This window comes from Myotis lucifugus, unplaced genomic scaffold (assembly GCF_000147115.1).
Source record: "Myotis lucifugus unplaced genomic scaffold, Myoluc2.0 scaffold_1, whole genome shotgun sequence".
In the NCBI taxonomy this organism is placed as follows: Eukaryota; Metazoa; Chordata; class Mammalia; order Chiroptera; family Vespertilionidae; genus Myotis; species Myotis lucifugus.
This window is the reverse complement of record NW_005871049.1, coordinates 6,825,841-6,840,632: the sequence shown is the minus strand read 5'-3', so window position 1 is coordinate 6,840,632 and position 14,792 is coordinate 6,825,841. Positions and strand designations below refer to the sequence as shown.

General features: G+C 37.7%; 1 protein-coding gene across 1 annotated transcript in view; it reads left to right on the top strand.

Moving 5' to 3' along the window:
- The first annotated feature begins 56 nt into the window (after positions 1 to 56).
- SCLT1 (sodium channel and clathrin linker 1) overlaps positions 57 to 14,792 on the top strand; it is a 97,502-nt gene continuing 82,766 nt past the window's right edge. Inside the window, exons 1-4 of the mRNA XM_023754318.1 lie at positions 57 to 562; positions 8,350 to 8,417; positions 12,722 to 12,780; positions 13,324 to 13,396. Coding sequence (XP_023610086.1) covers positions 529 to 562; positions 8,350 to 8,417; positions 12,722 to 12,780; positions 13,324 to 13,396 — 234 coding nt within the window. The 5' untranslated portion in view covers positions 57 to 528. The remainder of the gene's footprint in view (positions 563 to 8,349; positions 8,418 to 12,721; positions 12,781 to 13,323; positions 13,397 to 14,792) is intronic.

Genomic DNA, 14,792 nt, shown 5'->3' with positions numbered 1-14,792 from the left:
GAAGCGTGATGACGTTAGCGCTGACGCCCGGACGCACGCGGCATCACCGTCTCCTAGGAGCGGTCCAGGGCACCGGTTTCAAAGTCGCAGGGCGGGCCGTTTGGACTTCCGCTCTGGCCCGGCCACCCTGAAGTCGCCACTCCCTCCACGAGGGACGCCACCACCGGGCCGCCCGCCGGCGCCCTCCGCGCTCTGGAAGGTGGCCCGACACGACCCCGAGTGACCCGTTGGACGCCTGTACCCACCCGCGTCCCGTCCCACCCGGCTGAGATTCGTGTGAACGCGGGACAGAATGCACTTGGCGGGTCCCCAGCAAACCTGAAAGCTGAAGTCTCTTTCCCGTGCGAGGGACTCGGCTGGGACTCGGGAGGAGGCGCGGCCCCCGTGGGCGCCGCGGGAGTCGGGTGCAGATTACAACGCTGGGCAACGTCCGGAGCGGCGCCCTAGGTTTGTCTTCCCGCACACGAGTCCTGTGTCTTTTTGAGGAAAGTAACGGTGGTGAATGCTCCAAACTCAAGTTTCATCCCAATGGCCGCAGAAATGGACCCACTGAGAGAGAAAAGTAAGCTCCTTATTCCTTTCCTGAGAATTCTTAGCCTGAGTATTTAATGTCATCGTTGACCAACGAATATTTTTTGAATGCCTCTTGGGTGCGTGGAAATGTGTGGAAACTTAAGTCCGCTGCAGAAAAGCTTGGTGGCATCTAGGAGGATGTGCATATACTGGAGCAGAACCGCTTGGTGAATACCTGCAGGTTCCTTAAGCTCACCCGGGACTGACGCTAAACATGTTCATTATGCTTCTCACAGGCTCGGGGGACATTAGAGCAGCGGTTCTCAACCTGTGGGTCGCGGCCCCTTTGGCGGTCGAACGACCCTTTCACAGGGGTCGTCTAAGACCATCCCGCATACCAGATATTTACATTACGATTCATAACAGTAGCAACATTACAGTGATAAAGTAGCGACGAAAATAATTTTATGGTTGGGTCACAACGTGAGGAACTGTATTTAAAGGGCCAGAAGGTTGAGAACCACTGCCTTAGAGGGCAACAGCTGGGAAGGGTTTCTCAGGCTGCAGTTGGAACCCGAAGGCACAGCCCTGGCCGTGTGTTCAGAGGCTGTTTGTGGAAGTCCTCCCTTTTCAGTGATGTGCCAGAGCTGTATAAGCATAGCTGCCACCAATGTGAAGAGGACAGTTCTACCCTCCAGGAACTTAAATCAAGGAGGGAAATAAGTAAATTCCATAAGTACTGTTCACTGAAGGGGCAGCAACTGCTAACTCCTCTGCCTCCGTTTCTTCCTAGGTTGTTGGCACGGTTAAAATAGTGTTAAAATATGTAAAGGATTTGGAATTGTATCTGACACATGGTGCTAAACAAAAACTAACTGGTATTGTACAGGCTTATTATTAACTGTGGTCAAGGAAGGTGCCGTTGGACTGGAATGTGAAGTACTGATATGAATTTACGAGGCACCCCAAATAGAACAATATTTGCAACATCGAGGAGGTTAGGAATGTGCTTAGTTAACAACTTGCAAGGAGGTTAGCTTGGATGGAATGTGCTTTATAGAGAGAAATGACAAGTGCAGCTGAGAGGGAAGAATGGGGCTAGGTAGGTGGTCAACAGCCTTGTCCGCTATGTGTTCAGGAGTTTGGACCATTGCACAGGTTACAGGAACCACTGAAAGGAAATCAATGGAGAATAGCATGATCAAACTGTGATTTTGAAAGCCCAGTGTGACTGTTGTGAGGAACATGCCTTAGAGCACAGTGCAATTAGGTGACTTATCACCCAAGTAAGAAATGAACTAAGATTGGTTCAATGAGATTGGAGATTAGGGGATTTGGGAGAAAGAGGTGGAGGGCAACCAGGAAGATGGGGGGTGGGGGATGGGGAGGGAACAGCAGGTTTCATTTTGGAAGCATTATAGACCAGTGGTGAAGAACTCAGCCCATCTCTGACATTCTTTACATTGGCTTCTATTGAACTCGATTGCCTCTTTTCATTTGCTCCACTGGGATTTCAGAGTCTCACTCAAGATCCTGTGATTTGGTACTTTTCATCTGGGAACTCCACATGATACCGCTTCTTTATGATAAAGTGTCAGCTTTACACATCATAAGCACTGGCAATTCCACACCCAGTCAGGCTTCTAGTAAACTTCTAGCATATTTGCAGAACACTATTCTTCCATTTCCATCTGAGAAGGGAGATCTGATAGTTCTTAGGGATCTGTTCAAAGAGGGCCTTGTGTGTCAAGCTAAGAAATGAAGAATTTGTTCTTGTACTGGAAATTAATGGATAGTGGGGATGGACTCATTTTTTCTTTTCATTCTTTTAATAGTGTATTTCACAGAACAGAACTTGCTAATTTTGGTGAAGTTTAATTTCTCAATTTGTTTTTTTTATGGTTCTGTGTCATATCTAGAAATCTTTGCCCTAACCCAAGGGTGCAAAGATTTTCTTCTATTTTTTTTTCTAGAAGTTTTGTAGTTTTAAGTTATACTTTTAGATCTATGATCCATTTTGAGTTGAATTTTGTAAGGGTTGAGGCTCATTTTTTTTGTATATGGATGCCCAATCAAAAGAATATCCTTTCTCCATTGGAGTACCTTTGACCTTTGTTAAAAATCAGTTGTCTGTATTTGTGTAGGTCCATTTCTGGACTTGATTCTGTTCCATTAATCTATTTGAAGTTTTATAATAAGTCTTAAAATCAGATAGTGTTAGCCTTTCAAATGTGTTCTTTTTCACAGTTGTTTTGGCTATCCCCTATGCCCTTTGCACTTCCATATAAATTTTAGAAGCAGCTTGTCAATTTCTACAAAAACAGATGCTTGGATTTTAATAGGCATTGCATTGAAACTACTGATCAATTTGTGTAGATTATATTGAGTTACCTGATCAATGAAAAGTTATATATCCATTGAAATATCTCTTCGTTAATTTCTCTCAGCAATATTTGATATTTTTTAGTATATAGGTTTTGCATACCTTTTATCAGATGTGTTGCTGTTTTGATACTATTGTAAATGGTATTAGTCTTTTACCTTGATTTTTTATTTATCATTGCTACTATAGAGAAGTCTTTATTTTTGTCAATTGTACCCTGCAACCTTTCTAAACCCACTAATTAGTTGTAATAGTTTTTTTTTGTAAAGCCCATTAGATTTTCTACATAGACGATCTTTTCATCTTATAAACATAGTCTTACTCCTTTCCAATTTGAATGCTGTTCATTTCATTTTCTTGCCTTAGTGCACTGACTAGAACCTCCAGCACGTTATTTTCTCAGGATAGAAGACTTCTTCACAGACAAAGGTTTTTGACTGGAAGAAGATATATGAATAAACTGCATTATAAATAAAAACTTGGATATCACAAAAGATGTCATCAATAAATGACTAGCTGTAGAAGGGGAGAATATGTGTATTTACAATAAATATAACTGAGAGTTGATTAGCATCTACCAGTAGAATTGGAAAGCTCTTTCACAAACATTAATACATTTACACTAATAGAAAAGTGGTTAAAGAATATGACCAGGCCACTTATAAAATTTAAAACCTGAAAAACTACTGAAAAAAATGAAAAGATATCAATCTCGTTAGTCATCTAGAAAATGTAAAATAAATAATTGTGTGATAAGTGCTTGTCACAACTCAGATTTAGTGTTTTGTCTTATTTGAAAACCCTTTCAGGGGAAGAAAGAAGTAGTTTGTATTGGAATGATTATATCCAGAGACAAAACTCTAATCTCCTTTTAAGACTGAGAGGGAAGAAGAGTAATAAGCAAAAGCTAGATCCTTCCTATAGTCGTGGTAAAGTTTTAGTGTTATCTTTAAAGTTTTGAGAATAACAGTAAAAAAAATTATGGAAATTCCTCTTAAACTCAGTAAAAAATTAAAAACTATTTACATTATTTTTTAATAAATTTTTATTTATTTCAGAGAGGAAGGGAGAGGGAGAGAGAGAAACATCAGTGATGAGAGAGAATCACTGATTGTCTGCTTCCTGCACTCTCCCTACCGGGGATGAAGCCTGCAACTGGGGCATGTGCTCTGACTGTAAGTCGAAGGGCCAGCTATTTACATTATTAATGCCCCATAATTACTCGTTCCTTTGTGAGAATCACATGTACCCATCATATTTCTCATCTAAATTATGTACACTTTTAAGGAAGAAACTATTATCTGAAGTTCTCAACATAGAATGTTGATACAACGTAGAATGATAATGTGTGTACATTATATATACATTTTTATTTATATGTGTATATATTATTCATATGTATTCCATATATGTGCATATTTGCTTATGCATAACATATACAGAAGAGTAAAGAAAACAAATATAAAGCTAAGTGAATTATTACAAAGTTCAAAACCATGCAACTGCAATCCAGGTCAAGATTGCTAGGACCCCAGAAACAAGTCCTCTTGTAATCATAATCGCTACTTCTCCTCAAAGATAATTGAAAATAACCAATGTCTTTAAGTTTACACTAAAGTTCAGTTGTGCCTGTGTGTGAACTTTACGTAAATGGAACCATAAATTGTGTATCCTTGTGTATTTGGCTTCTTTCATTCAACATTATGTTTTTGAGATTTACTTATATTTTTGCATGTAGATGTACTTTAATTTCATTCCTTTAGGGTGTTTCAGTTTTTTGGGTTTTTTTTTGAAATATATTTTATTGGTTTTTTACAGAGAGGAGAGGAGAGGGATAGAGAGTTAAAAACATCGATGAGAGAGAAACATCGATCAGCTGCCTCCTGCACACTCCCTACTGGGGATGTGCCCACAACCAAGGTACATGCCCTTGACTGGAATCAAACCTGGGACCCTTGAGTCCTCAGGCTGATGCTCTATCCACTGAGCCAAACCGGTTAGGGCAGGGTGTTTCATTTTTTAAATGTATCACATTTATCCGTGTTTTTTTTTTAATGGATATTTACATTTGTTTCCATCTTGGGGCCATTGAGAATAATGCTTATCAGTCAAGGTTATTAACCTTCTTTTGTCTTTTTATACTCTTAACAGTCTCTTTTTTATGAACAGTATTTAACTTTAATGTAGTCCAATTTATCAGTTTTTTTCTTTTATGGCCAGTGCTTTTTGTGTTCTGATTTTAAAAATCTTTCCCTGCCCTAAGGTTATGAAGATATTATCTTTGTTCTCTTCTAGAACTTATTGTTGTCATTCATAGTTAGATCTTCATTTCAGCTAGAATTAATTTTTATGGATGATGTTTCATTCTTTCCATGAGGATCTCCAGTTGACCCAGAACCACTTTCAAAGAGATTCTTCTTTTTCCTGCTCTGCTCTGGATCATAGTTCCCCTTTGATCATAATTCAGGTGCTCATATATATATGAATATATTTCTGGATTCTCTTCCATTGTTCAGTTCTGTTTATTTTTATATAACGATCCCACTGCCTAAATTGCTGTAGTTTTATAATAAACTGGAGGCTAGGTGCACGAAATTTATGCACGGCTAGGGTCCCTAAGCTTGGCCGGCGATCAGGGCCGATCGGGGCCTTCTGGCTGCCGGCCAGGGCCTTCCTTCGTTCTGTGCCAACCCCTGGTGGTCAGCACACATCATAGTAAGCAGTCAAACTCCTGAGGGGACAATGCATATTAGCCTTTTATATATATAGATCTTTCAACACTCAACCACTGAGCTATGGTGGCTGGGCTCTTGATATCTGGTAAAGCAAGTCTTCCCCTGTTCTTATTTTATAAAAACATCTTAGCTATTCTCATTGCATTTCCACCTATATTTTAGAATTGATTTTTAAATTTCTGAAAAATCCTCTTTGGGAATATTAATTGGCATTGCATTGAGCCTAGACATTGCTTTGGGGAGAATTGACATCTTGACAATACTGAATCCTATACACCATGACTATCTTTCCATGTATTCAGGACTTTAATTTATTAATCTTCTGAATGTTCCATAGTTTTCTATGCAAGTCTTACACATTTTTTTTGCTAGATTTGTTTCTGGACATTGACATTTTTATTTTACTTTAAATGTATTTTTTTAAAATATATTTTATTGATATTTTTTTACAGAGAGGAAGGGAGAGGGATAGAAAGTTAGAAACATCGATGAGAGAGAAACATCGATCAGCTGCCTCCTGCACATTCCCTACTGGGTATGTGCCTGCAACAAAGGTACATGCCCTTGACCGGAATCGAACCTGGGACCCTTGAGTCCGCAGGCTGATGCTCTATCCACTGAGCCAAACCGGTCAGGGCTTAAATGTATTTTATAACTTTATGTTGCCAGTATATAGAAATATAATTACTTTTTTTATATTGACTTACTGTATCCAACAATCTTGCTAAACTTAATTATTGATTCTCAGAATTTTATCTTTGTTCTTTTGGATTTACCACATACACACTTATAACTCTAAATAATGACAACTTTTTATATATTTTAAATTTTTATACCTTTTATTTCTTTTATTTACCTTATTGTGTTAACTTAGACCTCTAGTAGAGTGTGAACACATGTCAAAAGAACTTATCTCCTGTCATTTCCAATTTCCAAGGGAGAGTTTTTAACATTTTTCACACTTAAGTATGATGTTTGTTGCGTGTTTACATTGAAATCCATTATCAAAGGAACATTCTGTTCCTACATTCCTAAAGCTTTATAATGAATATATCTTGAATTTCTTTTTTTTTAATTTTGTTTTATTGCTTAAAGTATTACAAAGAGTATTGCATATGTCTCCTTTCTCCCCCCCCCCTTGACATTTCCCCGGCCTCCCCTACCCCCCAGTGTCTTGTGTCCATTGGTTATGCTTATATGCATGCATACAAGTCCTTCGGTTGATCTCTTTCCCCCCTCCCCTCAACCGTCCCCGGGCTTCCCACTGTAGTTTGTCAGTCTGTTTGATGCTGCTCTGCCTCTGTATCTATTTTTGTTCATCAGTTTATAATGGTCTTTATTATCCATAAATGAGTGAGATTGTGGTATTTTTCTTTCATTGACTGGCTTATTTCACTTAGCATAATGCTCTCCAGTTCCATCCATGCTGTTGCAAATGGTAAGAATTCCTTCTTTTTTATAGCAGCATAGTATTCCATTATGTAGATGTACCACAGTTTTCTAATCCATTCATCTGCTGATGGGCACTTAGGCTGTTTCCAGATCTTCGCTATGGTAAATTGTGCTGCTATGAACATAGGGATGCATATATCCTTTCTGATTGGTGTTTCTGGTTTCTTGGGATATATTCCTAGAAGTGGGATCACTGGGTCAAATGGGAGTTCCATTCATCAGATGTTTTTTCTATAACTTTTGAAATGATTGTATTTGTTGATCTCTTTTGGGTATGCTTATTTTCTATTTCTTTTGGAGGGTGACTAATCTTTGTGATTTCCTTTGCTGTTCTTTTTCTAACTTTTGGGGGTGGAAGTGCAGTTTATTGTCCTCAGTCTTTTTTTTCCTAGTATATGTAAGATTTCCTAGAATATGTGAGATTAAAGCTATAGATTTCTCTTTAAGCAAGTTTCAAGGCATTGCGTTTTCACTACCATTCAGTTTACAGTACTTTCAACTTTGTTTTCTAATTTCTCCTGAGACCTGTGGGTTATTGAAAAGTAACTTTTTAACTTCAAAATTTATGGAGATTTTTTCCTTTACTTTTTGGTTCTCTACTGCACTTTAATTGTGCTATATCAGATAACTTGCTGTCCTTAGCTTCTGTCATTTGAAAGTTGTTGAGACTTGCCCCAGGACAATTTTAGATGTTCCAGGAGATATTGAAAGAATGAGTATTTTAAGTTTATCAGGTGCTATGTTTTACTGTGAATTAAAAATATCACCTTGTATTTACTGGACCTCCTTTTTGTCTCTTGCTCACTTCTGCTTAATTTGGATTCTTCATCCTGCAGTTTCTCCTCAATGTGAAAGTTTGTCCTGAAAAAGAACTTCAGCAGATTTTAACAGTTCTAAAGAATATGGCTACAACTAATCTTTTTAACTCTTTTTACTTCTAGTAGCAGGAATTTAAAAAGAAGTGTGCAAACTATTTTTTGAGACAGCTAGGAGAGAGAGAAAATTAAAATTTATGAGATCAGAAAAAGTAGTTCTTTGCAGCTGTTGTTCTTTTTCCCATTGGCAATTGTTGGTTTAGGGATGTAGATGGAGACCTATTCTTAAACTTGAAGTGGTGTGTTGAAATTGATGGTTCATTTTATTTTAAGAAGTAATGGAGTCTAGCAGTTTTGCATTGGCTATATTAAATAATAACGTCTTTATTTCTAGTTTTTAAAAATTGAACATTACCCAATGAATACAAATTGTTTGTTGTTGTTTTCTCAGCTCAAAGACTAAACGAAGTTCTCAGGCAGTGTCAAATGGAAAATGTTTCTAAATATTCAACAATGCAGGTATGTAAATTAAGGTCTAACAAACTGGTTCATTTTGGTTGTAAATATCTATACTAATAAAAGGGTAATATGCTAATTAGATCAGATAGACTGTATGTCTTCCGGACGTCCTTCTGGACAAAGCCACGGTGGTGGGGGCTGAGGCAGAGGTGGTTAGGGACGATCAGGCCAGCAGGGGAGAGCAGTTAGGGGCAATCAGGCCGGTGATCAGGCTGGCAGGGGAAAGCAGGTAGGGGAGGATCAGGTGGACAGGGGAGAGCAGTTAGGGGCGACCAGGTAGGTAGGCAGGGGAGAGCAGTTACAGGTGACCACATAGGCAGGCGGGTGAGCGGTTAGGAGCCAGCGGTCCTGGATTGCGAGAGGGTGCAGGCTGGGCTGAGGGCCCTCTCCCCACCACATGCACAAATTTTGTGTACTGGGCCTCTAGTATAAATATGAATTGAAATAAATTCTACTTTGGATTATTCTCATGTGAAGTTGCCTACAGCAGTTTGAAATTTTACCTAAAATTTTGATGCATGTAAGGAGAAAAGCTTATTTTTGCTTAATGAATGTAAGTTCTTTGACTGTAGAAATTGCCTTTTTTTTTTAGAGTTGGAGCTTACATATTATGCATAGTGTTAAAATTTCTGAGTTCTAAAATGAGAATTCATTGTTGTTTTGAAACATTCTAAAATTGTTTCTCAATATACAGCCAGTTGTAAACTTTAATTCCCTGAGTTTTCATAGATTATAACAGAAGCATAGACTAGCTTAAAGTAGTATATAATACATGGAATTGTTTTAAACATTTCTTTCCTTGGGTGTATGTTTTTATTTAAATATTTTGTTTAGATTTTATTAGCCATAAAGTATACCTATTGGTGGACTATGAGTTACAGAATAGTAAAAGCAAAACTATATCCTGGTTGGTTTGGCTCAGTGTACAGAGCATCAGCCTGTGGACTGAAGGGTCCCAGGTTCTATTCCGATCAAGGGCATATGCCTGGGTTGCGGGCTTGATCCCCAGTGGGGGACATGATTTTCATCATTGATGTCTCTCTCCCTATCCCTTCATCTCTGAAATCTATAAAAATAATTTTTTTTTAAAAAAAGGAAAAACTATAGCTCTTAGATTAGTGATAGCTGTCTACTGAGTCAATCAGAAAGTGTTTTTCTTTTGACATAAGTGAATCTTATAATTAAAACTGTATTTGTTTTTAAGGTATTAAAAAGAAAATTGTTTTTAAAGTATTATAAAAGGAATAGTTAGTTTGGTTGACTTGAGTATACTTATCCTTATAGAAAATTTTTTTTTGCCCTAATGTGTACTCAACATTTAGCTACTGTTCTATGTTTTTATTTTCAAAGACCAGAGTGCAAGGATCTTGAAACAATCCATCCACTAATTCACTATGTTAATCATATATTTTTCTTATGTTATTTTTTTATGAACATTTAACTAAGAAACTATTAGTGTTTAGGTGATAGAGAATCTTTTGTAATCCAATAGCCTCTGAACTTTGCTCTAATTCTCAGGTTCTTTTGCTTCTGTGTAATGTTTTATAGAATACTGGAGTCCCGATGCTCAAAATTCGTGCAAGATTAGGCCTTCCTTTCTCTGGCTGCCGGCACCAGCTTCCCTCTGACACCTGGGACCCGGGCTTCCCTCTGGCTGCCGGCAGGTACCCGGGACCCGGACTTCTTTTGCGGCCTCGGCTTCGTCTGGAAGGTCGTTTGGAAGGATGTCTGGAAGGATGTCCGGTTTAATTAGCATATTATGCTTTTATTATTATAGAAGCCTGAAGGGGAGTTTCAAACAAAAGATTCATTTTAAATCCTGAAAAGACTTCTGGGCAAGGTGTTGCATCATATCTCCTGGAAGCTATGGCTGATTTGATAATAAAAGATGATTTTACCAGATAAAATAGTGACTCTAGTCAGCCCATTAGATGTACCTACATTATGCATTGTGATTATAATTCCTTAAAGCCTAATGGTAACATACCAAGTAGGGACACATCTAACCTTACTTAATAGTGTATTCTATGGTGAAATAATAGCTCCTTTAATTCTCTGAAAGTATACATTCTTCTCTTACATGTACCATTCTTACAGTCATACAATCAAATATTCATCCCTATCTCTTATTTTTAGTGGTAGTATAATGTTACTGCTTAAGGTTCCTCCTGCAGCTGATTCGTCAGAACATGTGGCTTCTCAAGGCCCCACTGGTCATAGGTCTTGCCTTTCACTGCATGGATTGCAATAGTCAGAGGGGAGGTAATGTTAAACCAAAGATGGTTTAACATTTGAAAATACATCAAAGGAAAAAGAAGAAGAAAATTATCTGACTCCAAGAGCTGTAAAAAATAATTGATAAAGTTCAATTCCCTATCATGATAAAAATTTTCAGCAAACTAGGAATAGATCCCTAGTGGAAGACTAGCTATAAAAAACTAAATAGGCATTTTAGTTGTTAGTGAAAGGTTAAAAGTTTTTCCCCTGAGAATGGAAATGGGGCATGGGTGCATACTAAAATCATCTTTATTTAGTATCATACTAAAATCTGAGCAAGATTAATAAATTCATAAAAACTAGAAAGAAAGAAATAACTATCATTATTTGCAGAAAATAAGATTGTGTATATAGGAAATTAAAAAAAGATCTTCAAATTTTCAGACTTAATAAATGAATTTAGCAGTGTTTTTGGATACAAGGCAAAATTACAAATTTAATTTTATTTCAATAAAAAGCAGTCTGCCGAAGCCGGTTTGGCTCAGTGGATGGAGCGTCGGCCTGCGGACTGAGAGGTCCCAGGTTCGATTCCGGTCAGGGGCATGTACCTGGGTTGTGGGCACATCCCCATTGGGAGATGTGCAGGAGGCAGCTGATTGATGTTTCTCTCTCTCATCGATGTTTCTAACTATCTCTCTCCCTTCCTCTCTGTAAAAAATCAATAAAATATATTTTTTTAAAAAAAAGCAGTAATCCACTATTAACAATGAAATTTAAATAGTGGTGCTACTTATACTAGCATGAAAAAAAACATTAAATATTTAGGAATAGTTCTTTAAAAAGTGTATAAGATTTGAAAACTATAAAATATTGATAAGGAAGTAAAGGGGGAAATGGGAAACATCTGTAATACTATCAATAAAAATATGTATTTAAAATATTGATAAAATTAAGAGTGAAATAAATGTAAGGATGTACTATGTTCATAGATTGCAAGGGTTATTTTTTTAAATATATTTTTATTGATTTTAGGAAGGGAGAGGGAGAGAGAGATATAGAAACATCAATGATGAGAGAGAATCATTGATTGGCTGCCTCCTGCACACTCCCCCCTGGGGTTTGAGCCTGCAACTCAGGCATGCACCCTCGACCAGAATCAAACCCAGAACCTTTCAGTCCACAGGCCGACACTCTATCCATTGAGCCAGACCAGCTAGGGCGATTGCAAGGGTTATTAATTGCAACAAAATCTCAATCAAAATGGTAGTAAGATATTTTCTTCAAACTTCTCAAGCTGTTTTCAAAATTTATATGCAAAAAGCCAAGAAGAGTGCCCCCAGCTGGCATGGCTCAGTGGTAGGGCGTCAACCTATGAATGAGGAGGACACGGTTCAATTCCCAGTGATGCACACTGAACACCAGGGGGCAGACGCTCAGTGCCGGAGCTGCCCCCAGCCCGCAGGCCCCAGGCCAGCCAAGGCGGGTGGCAGTGGGGGGCCTTCTTGATCACCCTGCCAGTTGCTCCGCAGAGGGAGGCAACTGGCAGCGGCAGCAGGGGGCAGGGCTGGCAAGCGGGTGGCACCAGGCCGGCCAAGGCAGGTGTCAGTGGGCCCCCCTTCCCCGATTGTCCCACCAGTCACCTCACAGATTGGCCCTGATCGCCGGCGAGACCTAGGAACCCTACCTGTACATGAATTTCGTGCACCAGGCCTCTACTATACCCATAAGAAAAGACCTTTATAAGATAATTCATTTAACAGTAGAAAGCATACTTATATTAATTTAATGCATTGTTTCTAATGTTTCACCATGAAGAGCAATAATTGATGTAGGTTTCTGGTCAGTATATTTTTTTAACAATTTGAGAAAGTTATTCCTGTTTTTTAGTACGCCAAGTTTTTTTTTATTATGTATAGGTGTTAAAATTTACCAAATCTAAAGATGATTTTTCCTTTCTCTCTTTTTTAATTGCATTAATAGAGTTTCTGCGGTTATAAAATTTTTAATTGTATTTAGTTTATACTACTGTCAGTTTTGGCTAGAATGATCTGAGAAAACATTTTAAGAATCAGGATTCTCTCTTACAGAAAGCTGCCTTCAAAGGAGAGGGAGGTGACATATTAGGAAACTCAGTAGTTGACCAAAGGTAAGGTTGAGTTACCAGAAAAATGTTGTTTTCTTAATTACATTTAATTATTGTCAAAATAATTCTCGTAGATTAGGAATGTTTATTTTGTAGTCTGCTATCAGTAATTAGATTTGAATGATCTGTCATTGAATTGAAAAGGGGAAAGAAAGCCAGTATCATAGTCTGTAAGAGTGGTTCTCAACTGGGGTGCTTTTGCTTCTGTCCCCTCCCCCAATATTTGACAATGACTGGAAACATTTTTGCTTGTCACAACTGTGGAGGGTGAGGATGTTACTGTCATCTATTGGGTGGGGCCAGAGATGCCACTGAATGTCCTGCAGTGCCCAGGTCATCTCCCAACAGCAAATAATTATTCAGCACAGAATAGTAATTTAGCTAAGGGTAAGAACCCCTGGTTTAGGGAAAAGGCAAAGTATTGATTGCTGTGGGGAAAATTATAATAAGAATAGTAAAAGTTTTGATGTACAATATATTTCACAAGTTACATAGCTATTAAACCAGATTAAACAGAGTACTCCTTTTTTGGTATTTTTTCTTTAGTTTTTCAGCACCTCTTATTACTGAGTATGATAAGCATCTGGAAGAGCTAAATGGGCAGGTGAAATATTATCAGGTATGACATCATAGTTATCAAGCTTTTTGTAATATTTTATTATAAGATAAGAAAAAGTAAAATAAGACTCCCTTTAAAAAAAACATTGATAAGAAAGAAAATATTTAGCTGTGTGTGTGTGTGTGTGTGTGTGTGTGTGTGTGTGTGTTTGGAGATTATCTTTGGTCTATTTTTTAATACAGTGTTTCCTTGCTCCTGCTGCCTGGCAGGAGCATCTCTTAATTGTGTAGAAACATCCATTAATCCATTATTTGCTTACATCTTTATTTTCCTCCTAGAAATACCCAAAACCGTTACATCTTTTTAGACCTTTCTCTTTACCCTCATTTTATCTGTATTTCCCATTATATGGATTCTGAATTTTCTCCCCAATTTCAAATATTGTGTCTATCAGATTTTAAAAGCTATTGACCCACTTCTAATATAGGGCTAAGCTGTGGCAGTTTTTTTTCTAACACTTCTTAGTAATTAGGGTTTATTTTAGGGGCGAAGGGGAGTGAAGAAACCGAGGAAGCTGTCCATACCGACAGATTATCATGGGTCCCAGCATTTTTAAGATTAGGGTATATAGCAGGTTCATGAAGAACTAGAGGTATAGCACATTATTATTTGGGATACTATCTGAATTTCAATTAACTACATTTTTAGAGTATACCTAATATTTGTCATCTGTTTCTTTGATCTGAATTATTTTTCATTTTCCTCGCAAATTTTGACCTTTCTGATTGTTGGATAACCACACAGAAGCATTTCTTAAATAGATGCTATATGTTCCAGTGAAGTCCACCAAAGTGATGGCCTCTTAGAGTGTTAATATACTCATCATTTTGTTTGGCTCAGATACCAATCCCTAAGTCAATTTAGTTGTGACACAGTAGCAGGGTTCACTTAATGTAATGCAAAAAGAAGAAAATATGCCTGTGGTCATTTAATTTTTGAGCCAACCATAGTAATGTCTTTTAATCTTTCTAATGGACAGTAGCACCAGAAAGCCCTCTTTTGCACAAATGGCATTTTGCTTTTATTCTTAGGACCAGTGTGCTTCTGCTGGATTCCCTCTTTTGGAATTGCTGTAATGACGTATAGTTTCAATTGTTATAAAATGGAATAGCTCGTTATCTTGAAATTAAACTTTTAAAATTTTAAATTTTCATAATCTGTCTGTTTTAATCAGCTATTTTACTAAGGTGTTTAACTTCATTTTTTCCATTTGGCATTCTCCATCTAAGAGTGATTATTGAATAATGACAAGAGAAGCTGAAAGCCCAAGAGTCTATGATAAGAATAGTTGCTACTTTAGATAGATAAAAAGAGGCTGATAGTTACTTCTAAGAATTGTTGCTTACATAGATATTATTGATTAGAACTAGTACTTATGATTTATCTTATTGACCCA